Source organism: Musa acuminata, chromosome BXJ1-10, assembly GCF_036884655.1.
Source record: "Musa acuminata AAA Group cultivar baxijiao chromosome BXJ1-10, Cavendish_Baxijiao_AAA, whole genome shotgun sequence".
Classification (NCBI taxonomy): domain Eukaryota; kingdom Viridiplantae; phylum Streptophyta; class Magnoliopsida; order Zingiberales; family Musaceae; genus Musa; species Musa acuminata.
Window position 1 is genome coordinate 17,935,084 of NC_088336.1, and position 19,559 is coordinate 17,954,642.

Consider the following 19,559-nt stretch of genomic DNA (forward strand, 5'->3'; position numbering starts at 1 on the left):
CGGAGTCAACTGGCCGATTGGGCAATAGGCTGCAGGAAAGGACGATGCGCCGAAGAATCGGACAAAGCATCGAGGGACCAATGACATGCCGGACAACGTGATTAATGCTTAGTATTAATTGTTTCGATCGAAGTGTTTGTTTTGAGTGTGTAGGATTAACTACGATGGAAGAAAGACATGCAGCAGGAGTTGTGCCGGAGTCAAGTTCATGATCACGTTGGGAGTTCGAGAGTACGATGGAAGTTCGGACGGTCGTCGGAGGTTTTGCGAGAACAAATCCGAGAAGTCCAGAAGCTTGCCAAGCGAAGCTTGTCGGAACTCGCCAAATGGATCGTCGCAAAGTCCAGGAGTTTGCCGGAAGTCCGCAGGAGCATCACCGAGGGTTCATCGGATGATCGACGGAAGTTCACCGGAAACTCGCCGGAAGAAGCGATTGACGCACCGAAGCAAAGCTGCAGAAATTGTCTTAGATCTAATCGTAGTTAGCACGTTGATTAAGTTGGAAAATGGGAGGTGATCCCATTAGCTTAATCTTGGGGCAATTGGGCCCCTGAAAGACTGAAATTGGGCCGAATGGAGCTAACCATTTGGACCTTGATTGCACCAGGAGGTGCAACCACCTAGGCCAGGAGGTGGCACCGCCTGGGCTAAGCCTCCCAGCGAGACTGGGCGGTGCAACCTTCCCAGCCAGGAGGTGGCACCGCCTGAGCTAAGTCTTTGAGCTAGACTGGGCGGTGCAACCTCCCTGACAGAGAGGTGGCACCGCCTGAGCTCAGTCTTCGAGCAAGACTGGGCGGTGCAACCTCCCTGACAGAGAGGTGGCACCGCCTGAGCTCGGTCTTCGAGCTCTGGCAGAGAGGTGCAACCACCTCAGTCAAGAGGTGGCACCGCCTGGGCTCGGTCTTCGAGCTCTGCCAAGCGGTGCAACCTCTCCAGTCAGGAGGTGCAACCGACTGATCCCGGAATTCCGGGATTTGATCGTTTTGAGCTCCAAATTTGAATTGGGTTGGGGCCTATAAATACCCCACCCATTCAGCACTGAAAAGATACAGACCTACACCGAATTCTTGATCTTTTCTGTGATTCTAAGAGCTCAAATTTGTGTAAAATCCTAAAGTTCTCCTCTTTCTGTTCTTCAAGTTTTGAGTTGTAAAGAGAGGAGAGAAAGGTCCTATAAGGGTTGTCTCCTGAGCCCATCAAAAGGAGTGAATCTGTAAAAGGGCAGTTGGCCTTCGCCTATTGAAGGAAGGCCTCTAGTTGACGTTGGTGAACTATTTATATCTATTTTGATATAAACGGTAAACTCGCATTACGATAAATACAAAAAGCAATGAGGTTGACTCATTTCTTGTCCACAAATAGGTGAGAGTACATCCATCAACTATTTATATCTATTTTGTTAGTATAAATGGTGGCCCAAAATCTTCTTTTTCCTTTTGAAGCCTCAGCGCTGTAAATGTTTAGACGACCAACGCATCGACAGATGCATTTTCATGGTCTATGTTTATAATAGTCTGATGTTTACCCCGGGCATTGCCTCAACACGTTTTCCTTTTGAAGTCTTACGACATGCATTTTCTTAGAATTTACATGTTAATGTCTTGCTAATTGGTGAGGTCTTACGATGATTTGGCAAGCTCATATTGGTTTAATGCAAACTGTTTAACCTTAATTTCAGATTTCTTCTACTGTGGATCCAGGAGTATGCTTCAGAAACAATTAGATGCCGAATCCGAGCTTAATGTACCCTCCTTTTTTTTTGCTTTTTTTGCTTTCATAGGAGAATATTTTCATAGGAGAAGACAAGTAGGCACTAGAAAACGGGTTCTTCGATCCGTCAAAGGAGAAGAAATCCAAGAATACCATGTGCACTTGGTGTTGAAAGTCAACCGAGGTAGGAACACGGTGAGACCATTTCGGTTGCTGCAATCAAGATCTCGATGGCAACTGCTGCTGCCATTCTTGAACTCGGGTTTAGCTTGCAAGTCATCTGATTGGGTTCTGCATTCTTGTTGGAAGAGCTAATCGAGTTTGAGTGGCACGAACTGGTTGATAAGAAAGGCATCAAACCTCGTCATGCACTGTGACAAATTTAGATGAGTGGAGATGAAGGCGGCATTAATTTGAGATGTTAAAGTCAAAGAAGTAACATTTCCGTCAACCATAGGAAATATTGGCCTCTAAGTGTGGTTTTTTGTTCCTTGGTTAATCGGTATACCCCAAAGTCACAAGCCACCAAATGTTAAAGTCAAAGAAGTTACATTTCTCGTAAACCATAGGAAATGTTCCTTTCTTGGCTTAATTGTCATTCACAATTTTGCATGATATCATCATTTACCATCTCATTCTTTTATAAATCATGATACATGTGTGCTACCAAAAAATCTCTCGCCCACAACATATTCGATTAGTAGACTTCCTCAACAAAGTCTCTCGCCCATAAGATATTCAATTTCATTGGTCCAATATTAACATCCTTCGTAGAAGCTCAATCTTACGAGAACATGATAGAAGATCATGATAAAGGCACACATTGAATAGCATTCATGCTTCCTTATATCCTCGATCAATCTATAATTAAGGATCAATCATATATTTGAATAACTGATGTGTGATTTGGGTGATTAATCGAGGGAAATCTCCCTATCAAAACTTGTATAAATACTTATTACCTCAATGAATAAAATTCATCTCTTTCACAATCTATTCTTCAATTCTATATTAAACATATATATAACATAGAGGGATGCTTGGCATTTTTCTGAAGTTATTCTCTGTCTAATAAACCCAATTATTTTTCGATCTAACCTCTTCCACTCATCATCTGTCATAGTTGTGGGTTTTGCACTATCCCTCTGCAAAGGTCGATACAAATCTTTACAATATAAGAGATCTTCCATTCTTGGTTTCCACATCATCCAATTGTTTCCATTCAAACTAATCATGCGAGAAACATTACTGGCCTCCATGTTCAAATACAAAAATTAAATCACCAAAACCCCTTGCTCTGATACCAATTGATGGGGATATAAACAGGAATAACCTTTGTATATGAACAAATATTAGAAGACCATAATACGCAGCGGAATTAAATGGAAGCATAATCAAATAGAATACCAAGATATACGTGGAAAACCCCTCCAATGTGAAGGGTAAAAACCATGGGGCAAACTAGAGATAATCCACTATGAGAATAATGAATATACAAATCTCAATCTCTTGCCCTAAACCCTAGCAACAATCTCAAGAGAATAACTAGGATACAAGGATCATGTCACTGTCCACAATATCTAAAACCTCCCCAAGTAATCACAGCAAGAGTCTATTGTAGATTTGATCTAATCTGAGATAGAACACTACTAGATGATTGAGAACAGCCTCTCTGTGTTGTCCTTGTCTTCTTCCCTTTCTTTCTCTTCCTTTTCTGCATTGTTTTCCTCCTTTTCTTTGGAATCTCGTGGTTGTTCTCTTCTCCCACATTACTACCCTATTTATGTCTTTTACTGCTTCCAAAATGCAGCCTCCACACTCCCCCTAATGTTAATTAGGGTTAGGTTAAGAGGGAGTGAGCTGTGGGCTGTCCAAGCCCGCTATAGGCTGAATTTGTGGGCTGCCAGCCTAACAACCTCCCCCTTAAGCCCATAAGGGAGGCTGTCCCATGACTCCTCAATGTGACACCATGCCGACCAGTTATCGGCATATCTCCTGTCTTTCTTTTGGTAAAGTTTTTGTCAACATGTCTGCTCCGTTGTCATCTGTGTGAATTTTCTGAAGCTGCAACTGCTTCTCTTAAAATACATTTCGAATCCAGTGGTATCTGACATCTATATGCTTTGACTTGGAATGAAACATTGGGTTCTTACACAAATGGATGACACTCTGGCTGTCACAATACACCACATAATTTTTCTGTTTCAGCCCCAATTCTTATAAGAATTATTTCATCCATAACATTTCTTTGCATACCTCTGTTGTAGCAATATATTCTGCTTATGTGGTGGAGAGAGCAATACACCTTTGCAACCTGGATTGCCATGACACAGCTCCCCCTACAAAAGTAAGTACATAACCTGAAGTAGACTTTCTCGTATCTATATCTCTTGCCATATCTGCATCTGTGTAACCTGTCAACACATGTGGTCCATCTCCAAAGCTTAAACAAACCTTAGAGCTCCCTTTAAGATATCTAAAAATCCACTTCACTGCTGCCCAGTGCTCTTTGCTTGGATTTGCAAGAAATCTGCTAGTAACACCCACTGCATATGCGATGCCTGGCCTCGTACATACCATTGCATATATTAAACTTCCAACTGCTGAAGCATAAGGAACCTTTTGCATTTTCTCCTTCTTCTCATCACTCGATGGACTCTATTCTGAGCACAACTTGAAGTGACCTACAAGAGGAGAACCAACTGGTTTTGCATTGCTCATACTGAATCTTTCCAATATCTTCTCGATATATTTCTCCTTTGACAACCAAATCTTCTTATTTTTCCTGTTATGGGAAATTTGCATGCCTAGTATTTGCTTTGCTGGCCCCATGTCCTTCATTGCAAAAGACTCACTCAGTTCCTTCTTCAACCTGTCAATTTTAGACATATTTTTCCCAAGAATAAGTATATCATCAATATAAAGTAAGAGAATAATAAAATCCTCACCAAACCATTTGATGTATACATAATGATCTAAAGTCGTTCTTTTGTATCCATTTTCTATCATAAATGAATCAAACTTTCTGTACTACTATCTTTGAGCTTGCTTTAGCCCATACAAGCTCTTCTTCAACTTACAGACAAAATTATCTTTATCTTTGATTTTGAAGCCTTCTGGTTGCTCCATATAAATTTCCTCCTCCAAATCACCATGAAGGAAAGCTGTCTTCACATCTAACTGCTTAACCTCCAAGTCCTATCTAGCAGCAATACCAAGAGCAACACGAATAGAAGACATTTTAATAACAGGAGAGAAAATATCTTCAAAGTCAATACCTTTCTTTTGACCAAAGCTTTTCACAATCAATCTAGCTTTGTACTTAGGTTGAGAACAATATTCTTGAGTCTTCAACCTAAAAACCCACTTGTTCTTCAAGGCCTTCATTCCATTTGGTAGCAGCACCAAATCATAAGTGTGGTTCTTCTGAAGAGCATCCATCTCTTCCTGTATAGCAAGTAACCACTTCTCTTTCTGCTCACTTTCAACTGCTTCCTGGTAACTCTATGGTTCACCTATATCAGTAAGCATCACATACTCATCTGTAGAGTATCTTCTGGAAGGTTGACGTTGTCTAGAAGATCTTCTCAACTGAGGTTCTATTGGAACTTGCTCTCCTACTTCTTCTTGCTCAACATGTCCTGTAGGTAGATCAATATCAGGCTCTACACTATCTTCCTGCACATCTCCCCCATCACCGTGATATACTGGAGGAATAACTGGGTCACAATCTGCTAATCCTTATGCAGAAGTCTTGGTCGGTGTCTTCTTCTTCAAATCTTCAAAGGTTTGATCCTCAAAGAAGACTACATCTCTGCTTCTGAACACCTTCTGTTTTTCTGGATCCCAAAGCCTGTAATCAAAATGATCATGTGAGTAGCCAAGAAAAATACATTCTTTAGTCTTACCATGCAGCTTGGACCTCTCATTGTCTGGAATATGTGCAAATACACGATAACCAAACACTCTTAAATGCTTATAGGAAACATCTTTTCCTGACCATACATGCTCTGCAATATCACCATCTAGGGCTGTACATGGTGTTAAGTTGATCACATCAACTGCAGTCCTCAAAGCCTCATCCCAAAACCTTTTGGGTAGCTTGGCCTGTGAAAGCATAGATCTGATCTTTTCCATGATGGTGCGGTTAATCCTCTCTGCAATTGCATTATGCTGAGGTGTACCAAGAACTGTCATCTCATGTTGGATCCCCTGTGACCTGCAATAGTCATTAAACAATCCTGTATACTCACCACCATTATCTGATCTTATGCATTTCAATTTCTTTTATGTCTCCCTTTCAACCCTGGCATAAAACTCTTTGAAGACATTAATCATATGATCTTTAGTCTTCAAAGCATAAGCCCAAACTTTTCTGAAAAAATCATCTATAAAAGTGACAAAATAAAGTGTACCACTTATACCAAGAACATCAACAGATCCACTAGGAGTTTTTGTCCTCAAAGGACCACATACATCTGTATAAACACGGTCTAAGGCATGCATTTTTCTAGATAAAGCAGCACTAGCAAATGAAACTCTATGTTGTTTACCAGCCAAACAATCAATACAAAGGTTCAGATGTATACCTCTGAAGTCTGGTAATACCTCTCTCTTGGAAAGAGCTTGCAGCCTCTTCTCGCTCATGTGTCTCAATCGCCTATGCCACAACTCCATACTGAAGTCTTTCTCTGTAGCATTTAACTGCTCACCATAAGCTTTAGCCTGCAACTTATACAAAGTATGACATTTCTTTCCACTAGCTATAACAAGAGAACCCTTACTGAGCTTCCATTGCCCTTTGTGAAATATGCTTTCATAGTCTTTATCATCTAGTCTTCCAACTGAAATAAAATTTAGCCTCAAGTCAATCACATGCCTCACATCCTTAAGCACCAACTTGCAGTCAAGGTTGGTCTTTAAATGGATATCACCCATGCCTATGATGTCTGTTGTGCCATAGTTGCCCATCTTGACAACACCGAAATTTCCAGACCTGTATGTAGCAAAAAACTCTCTCCATGGTGTAGCATAATAAGAAGCACCTATGTCAATCACCCACTCAAGATCCTGACACATACAAGAAAAAATATCATCAGAAGGAGACAAAATCAAATAATCACCACACTGCATTATAGCTATGATATTATTTTTAGACTCTATAGACTCCACTTCTTTTCCCTTTTTCTTGCTCTTCTTAGGTTGTTTACATTGGTTCTTGTAATGTCCTTTCTCACCACAATTATAGCAAACAATATCTTTTCTTGATCTTGACTTGCTTCTACCCATGCGTGAACTACTTCTAGACTTTGACATTCCTCTGTTCTCTGAGATAAGTTTCTGTGAATCATTCTGAGATTTGCCGAACTCTTTCTTCTCAACTCCTCATTCAACAAACTGCTTGTTACTTGACTCACAAGTTTTAGGTTCACAAGTTTTCAGATCAAAAAAGCTTTGTTGCCAACTGTTTTTGTTTCATAGAGACTTTCCAAGTTTTTCCAAAGATAATATGTAGAAATTTCAGTAGAAACATAGTGAAAGACACTATCATCAAGCCACTGTCTAATAAACCCAATTGTTTTTCGATCTAACCTCTTCCACTCATCATCTGTCATAGTTGTCGGTTTTCCACTATCCCCCTATAAAGGTCCATACAAATCTTTGAAATACAAGAGATCTTCCATTCTTGGTTTCCATATCATCCAATTGTTTCCATTCAAACTAATCATGCGAGAAACATTACTGGCCTCCATGTTCAAATACAAAAATTAAATCACCAAAACCCCCTACTCTTATACCAATTGATGGGGATATAAACAGGAATAACCTTTGTATATGAACAAATACTAGAAGAATATAATACGCAGTGGAATTAAATGGAAGCATAATCAAACAGAACACCAAGATATACGTGAAAAACCCCTCCAATATGAAGGGTAAAAACCACGGGGCAAACAAGAGATAATCCACTATGAGAATAATGAATATACAAATCTCAATCTCTTGCCCTAAACCCTAGCAACAATCTCAGGAGAATAATTGGGATACAAGGATCATGTCACTGCCCATAATATCTAAGACCTCCCCAAGTAATCACAGCAAGAGTCTACTGTAGATTTGATCTAACCTGAGATAGAACACTACTAGATGATTGAGAACAGCCTCTCTGCGTTGTCCTTGTCTTCTTCCCTTTCTTTCTCTTCCTTTTCTACCTTGTTTTCCTGATTTTCTTTGAAATCTCATGGCTGTTCTCTTCTCCCACGTTGCTGCCCTATTTATGTCTTTTTCTGCCTCCAAAACATAGCCTCCATACCCCCCCTAATGTTAATTAGGGTTAGGTTAAGAGGGGGTGAGCTGTGGGCTGCCCAAGCCCACTATGGACTGAATTTGTGGGCTGCCAGCCGAACAATTCCCAGGTCAGTTTCTCTTATTATACTTGGAACTATTTGTAGTTTGCTAACATGATATATGCATGGTGATATCAAATGCTTTGTCGTGCTTTTTTGGCAGATGAATCTGAATAGGGCAGGGGTGCCTTTACTAGAGATTGTCTCTGAGCCCGATATGAGGAGTTGACTTGAGGCTGCAGAATATGCTGCAGAGATACAGAGGCTGGTTAGGTATCTTAGAATAAGCAATGGAAATATGCAGGAAGGTTCACTTCATTGTGATGTAAATATTTCTGTTCGTCCAGTAGGACAATCAAATTTTGGAACAAATGTACTATTTGCTTATTTCATAATCCACATGGTCTACTGTTAGTCTTTCATATAAATAAAACACCGAGTCCTTGTCATCTAGTGTTGATCGGGGTTTTTCTTCTCTTTCATCGGTAGATAAAAGTAGTTGTAACCTTGCAACAGGTCAACATTTCACCATGCAGGAGCATTTTTTTTTGCCAATTTACTCCTGTTAGTTTAATACTGGTTACCTACTCTTTCACCAGCATTAATCCAGCCTTAACACTCTTTTAAGTCTCACACTGATCGAGTAATTCAAGGGCAGTGGTACAGTAACATGGTTTTTGACTTTGTAGGGATATATATAATATATGTAATTTTACATTGGTATATAGGATATTTCATGAAGTTACAGGGTTACACTAGAAAAATTTTCTAAAAAAAATTAATATACTGTAATAAAGAAAGATAAACAGAGAAACATAACAATTTATATGTGCTTACAAGCTAACATATGTATAGGTTGCTAAAATGGCTTGTGATATTTATTTTTGAACCCTCATTATTCCATGAAATCCCACGAAAAGTGATTTTGAAACCCTCTAAAATATATGTACTGTTAGTAAAATGTTTTGTCTAACCTATATCATGCCATAGGAAGACCACTGGACACTAGTTGGGCTTATAATAAGATCGCAAATACTTCCTAAAATAACTACTAAAATGATAAAATTATTCCAAAAATTACAGGAAAAATACTATAAGTATCACCAAGATTCGTTACAATGTAAATCTGCCTTCTTCTTTCCTAATTTTATTAGGAGTGCAATTTGAAGGTCTTTCCCATCCTGACTTATATTAGGATTAGGCTTCTCTTTCCTATCTTTGTCTGCTTCTTCTAATCTATGTAAACGCCCTATTTTTTTAATTACTAGGCTTTATTGGGCTGTAACATGCTGAACCAACCAAAAATGTTGGCCCCTTCAATGATCAAGAAGGTTTATCCATGGCCAATTAGGCCCAGGTTATGCATAAACTTGATTTAAACGGGTCCTCGATAGGGTTCCAAGGTCAATTAACAGTGTATCAATTTATTATTTTATTTATTAAAGATGTATTATTTGACCATTGTTAGTGCTTCTATTTGGTTATAACTGTTGCTTGATATAGCACAAATGATCTTAAATTTTTATCACAGAGATTGATGGTTAGCACACTTTTGCTTGTTGCATTCACAGGTTGAAATAAAGAACATGAATTCATTTTCTGCAATGAATAGGGCCATAGATTATGAGATCTCAAGACAGGTTCTTCTTCGTAGCCGAGGTCAAAGTGATCAAATTGTACAAGAAACTCGTTTATGGGAAGAACGTGCTCAGGTTGTTATCTTCCTTCTAGTACATAACTCCATCTCCATCAGTTGTACATGTAATTTTTTATATTTAATCGTGACTTTTTCTGTTTGCAGAAAACTTTTACAATGAGGAAAAAGGAAGGACTAGCAGAGTACATATATTTTCCTGAGCCTGACCTACCTGAAGTTATTCTGACAAAAGACTATGTTGACAAAATTCAACAAGTTTTGCCTGAGCTCCCAGAAGCAAAACGCAGACGATATGAAAAATTGGGTCTCAACATGCAAGATGTTCTCTTTCTTGCCAATGACAATCATGTAAGTATCAATTATGAATGGTAAGTAACTTTAGAAATAGTAGCTATTTTTTGTTAAGCTGGTAAAAGATGGCCACACTGAGCATATAAATTTCTTTAGTAGACCTTTAATTAAGCAGTTACACAATTTGTTTTTATTTTCAATTGTCTGTAGTAGACCTTTAATTGTTTCCATTTTAGATTTTTTTGCTTCTTATGTAGTAGTAGACGAGGATGAGTGCTAGGCATGTTCTAACAATTATTTCAAGTCAAAAACTGTGTTCCACATGCAATGAGACGTGTGTCTGGACATGTGATAGGCCTTATAAATATTGGTTTAAAGGGATACTTTTGAAATCCATGTATTAGCTCGATTAATGCATGCAGCCGTCTCCTTTTTCATCAAATTCTGACATGTACATCTTCAACTCTGTTTAAGAGTTTTTTTTTGGTTAAATAACAAGTGATAACTTATGATTTGTGATTATACTTGAAACAACTTCTTGATTTGAAAAATAACTGCTAAAGTACTAGCACTGCTGAAACATTAAAAAACAAGATAGATGATTTTATCTAATTAATAGAGTTTTTGACAAGAATATTACATGTTAGTGGACATCCATTTGACTTGATATTCTTCTTCCTGCTCCATATCCTACTTGTCCCGCATGCAGGGGTTAGTTACTTTGACCCATGTCCAGACCTGATATCTCTAACTTGGCCTAGCTATAAAGATATTCTTCTTCCTGCTGCAGTGGTTCGAACTGCTATCTCTAACTTGGCCTAGCTATAAAGATATCTCTATGAATGTGTAGATTGTAGTTATTGAATTCATTGTGATTTACTAGCATGACTATTGTTAACCATCAGCAGATTCCTTTATGGTCTGAAAACTACAGATAGTGAATCCAGCTGCAATAGAAGCACTTGTTGATAAAGTGCTTGCTGCAAATCCCAAGCAACTTCAACAATATCGTGGTAGGGCTGCCATCACATAATTTGAGTGATTCAAGGAGTGGCAACTTCTTTCGCATCCTGCATATTTATCTTTGATAATAAGTCTTGAATATACTTTCTCTATGAGAGGAGAAGACCTGAGGATGTAAATGTTGCTTCCATTCCTAGAAAGTAGCTCAAGGGTCCTAAATCTTTGAGGGAGAATCGATTAGCCAATTGCTTTAAAAATGTCTGAATCTCTAAGGGATCATTGCTTGTAACAATAATATCATCTACATATACTAGAAGATATATTGTATTTCCATGTTGTTCTCGTAGGAATAAAGAGGTATCAAACTTGGAGTTGATGAAGCCAACTGATATTAGAAATGATCCAAGTTCAGTATACCAAGCTCGTGGAGCTTGACAGAGTCCATAAATGGCTTTTTGTAATTTGCAGACATATCTCGGATACTGGTGATGAACAAAGTCAGGGGGTTGCTGCATAAAGACATCTTCAGTTAAAGTCCCTTGTAAAAAGGCATTGTTAACGTCTAGTTATCGTAAGTGCCAGTCTCTGGAGATGGCCAAACTTAGAATAAACTGAATTGTTGTGGGTTTAACTACAGGACTAAAAGTCTTTGTGAAGTCAACTCTAGGTCGTTGATGAAACCCTTTGGCTACTAATCATGCTTTATATCGATTAACATCATCGAGTGTAAAAGTTGTGATAGGTGAATTAAGCATTGTGGAACCAGTATGAGTAATAAGAAGTCCTTTACCATCACCGATGATGATGTCGTCATGTCCACTATAGTTATTGTGGATCGATAAGTTCTGTAGATCAGAGGTAATGTGGTGTGACGCGCTAGAGTCCACGATCCAATTATGATTAGTAGTGTTTGGAGTAGTTGCAAGATTTGCTTGAGGCCAATGTGATTGTGTAGGAAGTCGGGGTCGAGATCGACAGACCTTTGCAGAGTGACCGACTTTATCACATAATTAGTAGACAACTCTTCGTTGATTTGTGTGTTGAGGGTGCCAGGTCTGCTGATGATTGAAGTAGCCACCTTGGTTGTCGTGATTGAAATATTGATGATGTGGAGGAGGGGTTTGGTTGAAGCTCAAAGGTTCAGAAGGCATCTTGGTCGAACCTTTATTGATAGTCTTGTTATACCGATAGCCCCTCCTTGTGGATTTTTTATTGACTTGAGCCATGATGGATGGTCCTAACAATTTATCCTCACGTTTGAGATATATCTCAAAATCAGTCAACTTGTCGTAGAGTTCCTCGAACGACACTAGTGAATCATGTGCCCGTATTGCTGCTGCTAGTTCCTTGTACTCGTCTCCTAGGCCGTTGAAGATATGGACAATAACTTCTTCATCACTGAGGGAATGACCTATCAAGGCCAAGTTATCGATAATAATCTTTATGTTGTGCAGATAATCAGTAACAGTACTTCCCTCTTGTTTTGTTTTCATAAGTCCGGATAGGAGACTAAGCAAGCGAGTTCATGAAGGATTTGCTAGGGTGGTTTGCAACTTGCACCAGGCTTCGACAGCAGTGTCACACGAAGATATGAGTGGGGCGAGGGATCCAGCGACCGAAGCTTGAATTGCTTGAAGAATGAGACGATCCTAGCGTAACCATAGTTTGTGGTCCGGATTTGATACTGGACTGGATGCTCCTGGGATGTTGATCATCGCTGGTGGACAAGGAAGAGAGCCATCAACATAGCCTAGAAGGTCATAGCCAAATAGAAGATTAGAAAATTGAGCACGTCAGTATGCGTAGTTGCCACCTTTGGATAATTTGAAGGGGATGAGGGTTGCCGCATTTATGGAGATAAGATTTGTATGTGGGAAAGTACTATGATTCCCTATTGGAACAATAAGTGGAGTAACAGAGGTAGATGATGAAGACATGGAAGATATGGACTACTATGTGGGAGCAAGTAAAAATATGTAGCAATAACAAGGATCAAAAGAAAAATAAAAAGAAAGAAGTGTTGGTACTTCTGCATTGAGAAGCCAGGAAGAATGAACAAGTTCAACAGTAAAGAGGAAGAAAAAGTAAGAAGTGTTGGTACTTTTCTACGGTAAGGAGGGAGGAAGAATAAAAAAAAATTATGCAGTAAGGAGGAACCAAGAGTGCGTGCTCCCTACGATGCAAAGTCACCAAATGCGTTGACTGGACCCAACAAATGCTTGTGCTGCACCATAGGCTTGGAACTTGGTGCGGTAGTCGTGGTCGAGATTGGAAGCAGGGAAGTTGCCGTCGAACGACCGATTGTGGGCGGCGAATGGGGGGCAGCTCCGCTTAGGATCTGGAGAGGGGGGACTGCCGCATACGAGGAAAAATTTGGCAGCGGTGTGATGTCGGACAGCAAGAATTTTTCTCGGCGTCGATTCGATAGGGGTGCTGCAATAGCAGTGATGGCTCCTCATAATTTTCGCTCTGATACCATGATTGAAAAGAATAGAAGATAAGAACAATTACTGAAGAAGTGAAGAAGCTTTATTAAAGAAATGAAAAATGCTTCAATGCATTAACATGTTCCCTCTCCTATTTATACATATTAGGATAATATCTTCTATCATGCCCTCGTAAGATGGTGCTCCTGATAAGGATACCAATCTTGGATCGATGCAAAGAATGGTTTACAAGCGAGAGACTTCGTGAGTAGGGCAAGAGCATATCGCTGCTACTGTTGCGATTGCTGTTGCTGTGAGGGCATAGGCGTTCCCTTCATTCTCCTTAAGTCCACCCTTCATTCTCCTTCAGTCCACCCTTCATTCTTCTTAAGTCCACAGACTGTTGACAGATCAGCGAAGGCTACCGCGGTGAGGAAGATGAGGATTGGCCTTGGAGCCTCTTAGGAATGTGGCTGCAGCGGCGTTGGTCGCTGGCCGAAGACAAGGGCAAAACTTCGCTTTTCTCAACGAAGTTGGTCGCTAGCCAAAGGCAAGAGCGAAGCTTCGCTTTTCTCACTGCTCTGATACCATGAAGAAATGAGAGAATGAAGAAAATCACACTTCAATTAGTATCATATGAAGTCTATTTATACATGGGGAAAGATAATATTTCTTTAACAGAACAGAGAGATTGCCTCATACAATTGAGGAAATCTCATCTGCTATACAGTTGAGGAAATCTCTTTGTTATCAAAGGAAATCTCTCTGTTATCAGTTTTAAAATTTTAACCTCTGGTTCTCCAGGTAATGAAGGAGTCCAAGGGCAAGGCAAATCCATTGGTTTTGAACAAAATCCTCGCTGATAAATTAAATGGAGGGAACTGACAAAAGTTGAAAAGCTTGATGAATTAGTATTTGTCTGTCGTGTCCATGTTCTCGCAATAGTTTGGTGACACAAGAAACTATGAATACAAAAAGCAATGAGGTTGACTCATTTCTTGTCCATAAATAGGTGAGAGTACATCCATCAACTATTTATATCTATTTTGTTAGTATAAATGGTGGCCCAAAATCTTCTCTTTCCTTTTGAAGCCTCAGCGCTATAAATGTTTAGACGACCAACGCATCGACAGATGCATTTTCATGGTCTATGTTTACAATAGTATGATGTTTACTCCGGGCATTGCCTCAACACGTTTTCCTTTTGAAGTCTTACGACATGCATTTTCTTAGAATTTACATGTTAATGTCTTGCTAATTGGTGAGGTCTTACGATGATTTGGCAAGCTCATATTGGTTTAATGCAAACTGTTTAACCTTAATTTCATATTTCTTCTACTGTGGATCCAGGAGTATGCTTCAGAAACAATTAGATGCCGAATCCGAGCTTAATGTACCCTCCTTTTTTTTTTGCTTTTTTTGCTTTTATAGGAGAATATTTTCTGTGCTGCTTAATCTGAAGCCTTCCTTTAACATCAGATATTGTAATTTTGGTGAACAAGTGAGCATATATATTGATGTATGCATTAAATTATGTCATCCAAGTAGCCATCTGTGTCTGAGTCGTCTACATGTAGTGCTACAACTGTTATGTATGAGCTGCGTGGTAATGCTGCAACCGGAGTTCGCCATCATAGACAACTTGGCGGCACGACGAAGCCGGAGGCGGTGCCATCGGCGTGCTTACAGGATGATTCCGCCGCCGTGTTCCCGTAGGTGAGCTTGATGTCCTGTAACCCGATTCCGGTGCAGGGGTTGCTGGCGCTGCAGTCGAAGTTGACCGCCACTTCCGATGCAGACGATCCATGAATGTCATTGTACGTCACGCCACTGATCCTGACGCCGGAACTCTGTGGGGAAAGACGGTTAGCTTAACACGACTCATGTCGTCGTTGTTCCTCTCTTATTTCCTTTTTTCTTCAACTGATGAAACAGATGCAGAGGTAGGTGATGGTGATGGCGATGGCGATAGCGATGGTCAACTCACCTGGTCGGGGCATCCTCTGTCGCCGGGGCAGTAGTTCTGGTCGATGATGATGGGGTTTTGGACGTTCTGCATCACGGCGTGCTCGAACACCACCCCCTTCACGAACCCCTGGCTCGGCCTCCCCCATGTCTTTATCCGCAGCCCATTCTCCGTCCCCGTGAACACCGCCGTGTTCACCGTCACGTTCTCCACCCCCTCCTCGTCGTACTCCTTCCCCAGGCTCCCGATGCTGTGGCCACCGCATCAGGTCAGCTTCGTCTCAGCTAATGGTACACTGGTTTCTGCTTGCAGTGCTTATTTACCTTATGCCGTGGCCTGGGCCGCACGCCACCTGTTCGATCCACAGGTTAGTGGTGCCGGGCCCGACGGAGATGCAGTCGTCGCCGGTCTTGATGCTGGCCCCGGTAATCGTCACGTGGCTCGACCCTTGGACGTGGATGCCGTCGGTGTTGGGGCTGTTCCCCGGTGCCGTGATCTTGACGTTCTGCACTGTCACGCCATCGCAGCCGTCGATCACGATGTGGTATAGCTCGCTGTCCGTCGATGTCAGCCCGCTGATCGTGATGTCCTTCGAGTTCCTGAACGTTAGCGACTGCATAGGCAGAAGACGATCGATTCATCTTTATCATTTATCATTCGAAGTAGATTGCGAGTGTAACATGATTAGCTCACCGAGGCTCCGGCGGCGCAGCTACGTCCGGCGGCCTTGCAGGCCCAGAGGGAGGATCCGCGGCCGTCGACGGTCCCGCCGTACACCGACACGCCCTCGACGTGGTGGAACACGAGCCAGTCGCCAGCCCCGCCGAGATCGGACGGCGAGACGAGCGTCCCGTCGATCTGGACGGTGATCTTGCTGCTGCTGCATGGGCCAGCGAAGGTGGCTTGGCCGACCAAGAAGTCCCCGGCCGGCACGTACATGGTGGCCGACCCCGCCGAGCCGCAGGCCGCTTCCCATGCAGCGAGCAGCGACTTGGCCGAGTCGGTCCGGCCATCTGACTTGGCGCCGTAATCGGCAATGTTGTATGCTGCTTCCCCATACGACACAAGGTCGTCGAAGACGACCACGAGGAGGAGAACGATGAAGCTCCTGAGCTGAGCCATGAAAGCACCGCAGCCTCTACTGAAACCAATACACTCGGTGGAGGTGTTGGAGAGCTTGATGAATGGACTGCTGATATTTATAGGGTTCGTGTGAAGGTGTTTGTGTTGGTGGCTGAAGGATGAAGGACGAAGCAAACACAGCCCGAGATTTACGAGGGAACACTCCCTCAGGTGCATGCATGTGAGAGAATGCTGTATTTTATTAGCATTTCTGCTTTTGGATTCTTGGGTTTGGCATTTTTAGAAGACAAGTAGGCACTAGAAAACGGGTTCTTCGATCCGTCAAAGGAGAAGAAATCCAAGAATACCATGTGCACTTGGTGTTGAAAGTCAACCGAGGTAGGAACACGGTGAGACCATTTCGGTTGCTGCAATCAAGATCTCGATGGCAACTGCTGCTGCCATTCTTGAACTCGGGTTTAGCTTGCAAGTCATCTGATTGGGTTCTGCATTCTTGTTGGAAGAGCTAATCGAGTTTGAGTGGCACGAACTGGTTGATAAGAAAGGCATCAAACCTCGTCATGCACTGTGACAAATTTAGATGAGTGGAGATGAAGGCGGCATTTATTTGAGATGTTAAAGTCAAAGAAGTAACATTTCCGTCAACCATAGGAAATATTGGCCTCTAAGTGTGGTTTTTTGTTCCTTGGTTAATCGGTATACCCCAAAGTCACAAGCCACCAAATGTTAAAGTCAAAGAAGTAACATTTCTCGTAAACCATAGGAAATGTTCCTTTCTTGGCTTAATTGTCATTCACAATTTTGCATGATATCATCATTTACCATCTCATTCTTTTATAAATCATGATACATGTGTGCTATCAAAATGTCTCTCGCCCACAAGATATTCAATTAGTAGACTTCCTCAACAAAGTCTCTCACCCATAACTGATGTGTGATTTAGGTGATTAATCGAAGGAAATCTCTCTATCAAAACTTGTATAAATACTTATTACCTCAATGAATAAAATTCATCTCTTTCACAATCTATTCTTCGATTCTATATTAAACACATATATAACATTGAGGGATGCTCGACATTTTTCTGAAGCTATTCTCTGTCTAAGAAACCCAATTATTTTTCGATCTAACCTCTTCCACTCATCATCTGTCATAGTTGTGGGTTTTGCACTATCCCCATACAAAGGTCAATACAAATCTTTGCAATACAAGAGATCTTTCATTCTTGGTTTCCCTTTCAACCCTGGCATAAAACTCTTTGAAGACATTAATCACATGATATTTAGTCTTCAAAGCATAGGCCCAAACTTTTCTGAGAAAATCATCTATAAAAGTGACAAAATAAAGTGCACCACTTATACCAAGAACATCAACAGATCCACTAGGAGTTTTTGTCCTCAAAGGACCACATACATCTGTATAAACACGGTCTAAGGCATGCATTTTTCTAGATAAAGCAGCACTAGCAAATGAAACTCTATGTTGTTTACCAACCAAACAATCAATACAAGGGTTCGGATGTATACCTCTGAGGTCTGATAATACCTCTCTCTTGGAAAGAGCTTGCAGCCCCTTCTCGCTCATGTGTCTCAATCGCCTATGCCCCAACTCCATACTGAAGTCTTTCTCTGTAGCATTTAACTGCTCACCATAAGCTTTAGCTTGCAACATGTAAAAAGTATGACATTTCTTTCCACTAGCTATAACAAGAGAACCCTTACTGAGCTTCCATTGCCCTTTGTGAAATCTGCTTTCATAGTCTTCATCATCTAGTCTTCCAATTGAAATAAAATTCAGCCTCAAGTCAATCACATGCCTCACATCCTTAAGCACCAACTTGCAGTCAATGTTGGTCTTTAAATGGATATCACCCATTCCTATGATGTCTGTTGTGCCATAGTTGCCCATCTTGACAACACCGAAATTTCCAAACCTGTATGTAGCAAAAAACTCCCTCCGTGGTGTAGCATGATAAGAAGCACCTGTGTCAATCACCCACTCAAGATCCTAACACACACAAGAAAAAATATCATCAGAAGGAGACAAAATCAAATAATCACCACCCTGCATTATAGCTATGATATTATCTTTAGACTCTATAGACTCCATTCTTTTCTCTTTTTCTTGCTCTTCTTAGGTTGTTTACATTGGTTCTTGTAATATCCTTTCTCACCATAATTATAGCAAACAATATCTTTTCTTGATCTTGACTTGCTTCTACCCATGCGTGAACTGCTTCTAGACTTTGACCTTCCTCTGTTCTCTGAGATAAGTGCCTGTGAATCATTCTGAGATGTTGCCGAACTCTTTCTTGTCAACTCCTCATTCAACAAACTGCTTGTTACTTGACTCATAGTGACAACACCATCTGGTGCAGAATTACTAAGAGAAACCACCAGTGTCTCCCAACTTTCTGGTAATGAACTGAGAAGTAACAATGCTTGCAACTCATCATTAAGAGATATTTTCATAGAGGATAACTGGTTAGTAATACTCTGCATTTCATTCAAATGCTCAGCAATAGAAGCACCCTCTCTATATTTTAGGTTCACAAGTTTTCAGATCAAAAAAGCTTTGTTGCTAGTTGTTTTTCTTTCATAGAGACTTTCCAACTTTTTCCAAAGAGAATATGTAGATATTTCAATAGAAACATAGCGAAAGACACTATCATCAAGCCACTGTCTAATAAATCCAATTGTTTTTCGATCTAACCTCTTCCACTCATCATCTGTCATAATTGTGGGTTTTGCACTATCCCCCTGCAAAGGTCCATACAAATCTTTCCAATACAAGAGATCTTTCATTCTTGGTTTCCATATCATCCAATTGTTTCCATTCAAACTAATCATGCGAGAAACATTATTGGCCTTCATGTTCAAATACAAAAATTAAATCACCAAAACCCCCTGCTCTGATACCAATTGATGGGGATATAAACAGGAATAACCTTTGTATATGAACAATTACTAGAAGACTATAATACACAGCGGAATTAAATGGAAGCATAATCAAATAGAACACCAAGATATATGTGGAAAAATCCCTCCAATGTGAAGGGTAAAAACCACAGGACAAACTAGAGATAATCCACTATGAGAATAATGAATATACAAATC

The 19,559-nt window shown here is 40.7% G+C and overlaps 1 protein-coding gene and 1 pseudogene across 1 annotated transcript; one reads left to right on the top strand and one right to left on the bottom strand.

Moving 5' to 3' along the window:
* LOC135595130 (glutamyl-tRNA(Gln) amidotransferase subunit B, chloroplastic/mitochondrial-like) overlaps positions 1–19,559 on the top strand; it is a 49,989-nt pseudogene that overhangs the window by 19,284 nt on the left and 11,146 nt on the right.
* LOC135594919 (polygalacturonase-like) lies at positions 14,810–16,733 on the bottom strand. Its single transcript, XM_065085425.1, has 4 exons — positions 16,054–16,733; positions 15,684–15,973; positions 15,382–15,610; positions 14,810–15,244 (listed from the first exon to the last, which is right to left on the bottom strand). Exons 1-4 carry the CDS (start codon positions 16,657–16,659, stop codon positions 15,026–15,028), a joined length of 1,344 nt encoding a protein of 447 aa, XP_064941497.1. The 5' UTR covers positions 16,660–16,733; the 3' UTR covers positions 14,810–15,025.

Excerpts from the sequence above, each read along its gene's own strand:
- LOC135594919 (XM_065085425.1), bottom strand. The coding sequence starts at position 16,659 with ATGCACCTGAGGGAGTGTTCCCTCGTAAATCTCGGGCTGTGTTTGCTT. Across the intron at positions 15,974-16,053 it reads GCTGCGCCGCCGGAGCCTCG|TCGCTAACGTTCAGGAACTC; the intron begins GTGAGCTAATCA and ends CTGCCTATGCAG. Across the intron at positions 15,611-15,683 it reads GGCCCAGGCCACGGCATAAG|CATCGGGAGCCTGGGGAAGG; the intron begins GTAAATAAGCAC and ends CGGTGGCCACAG.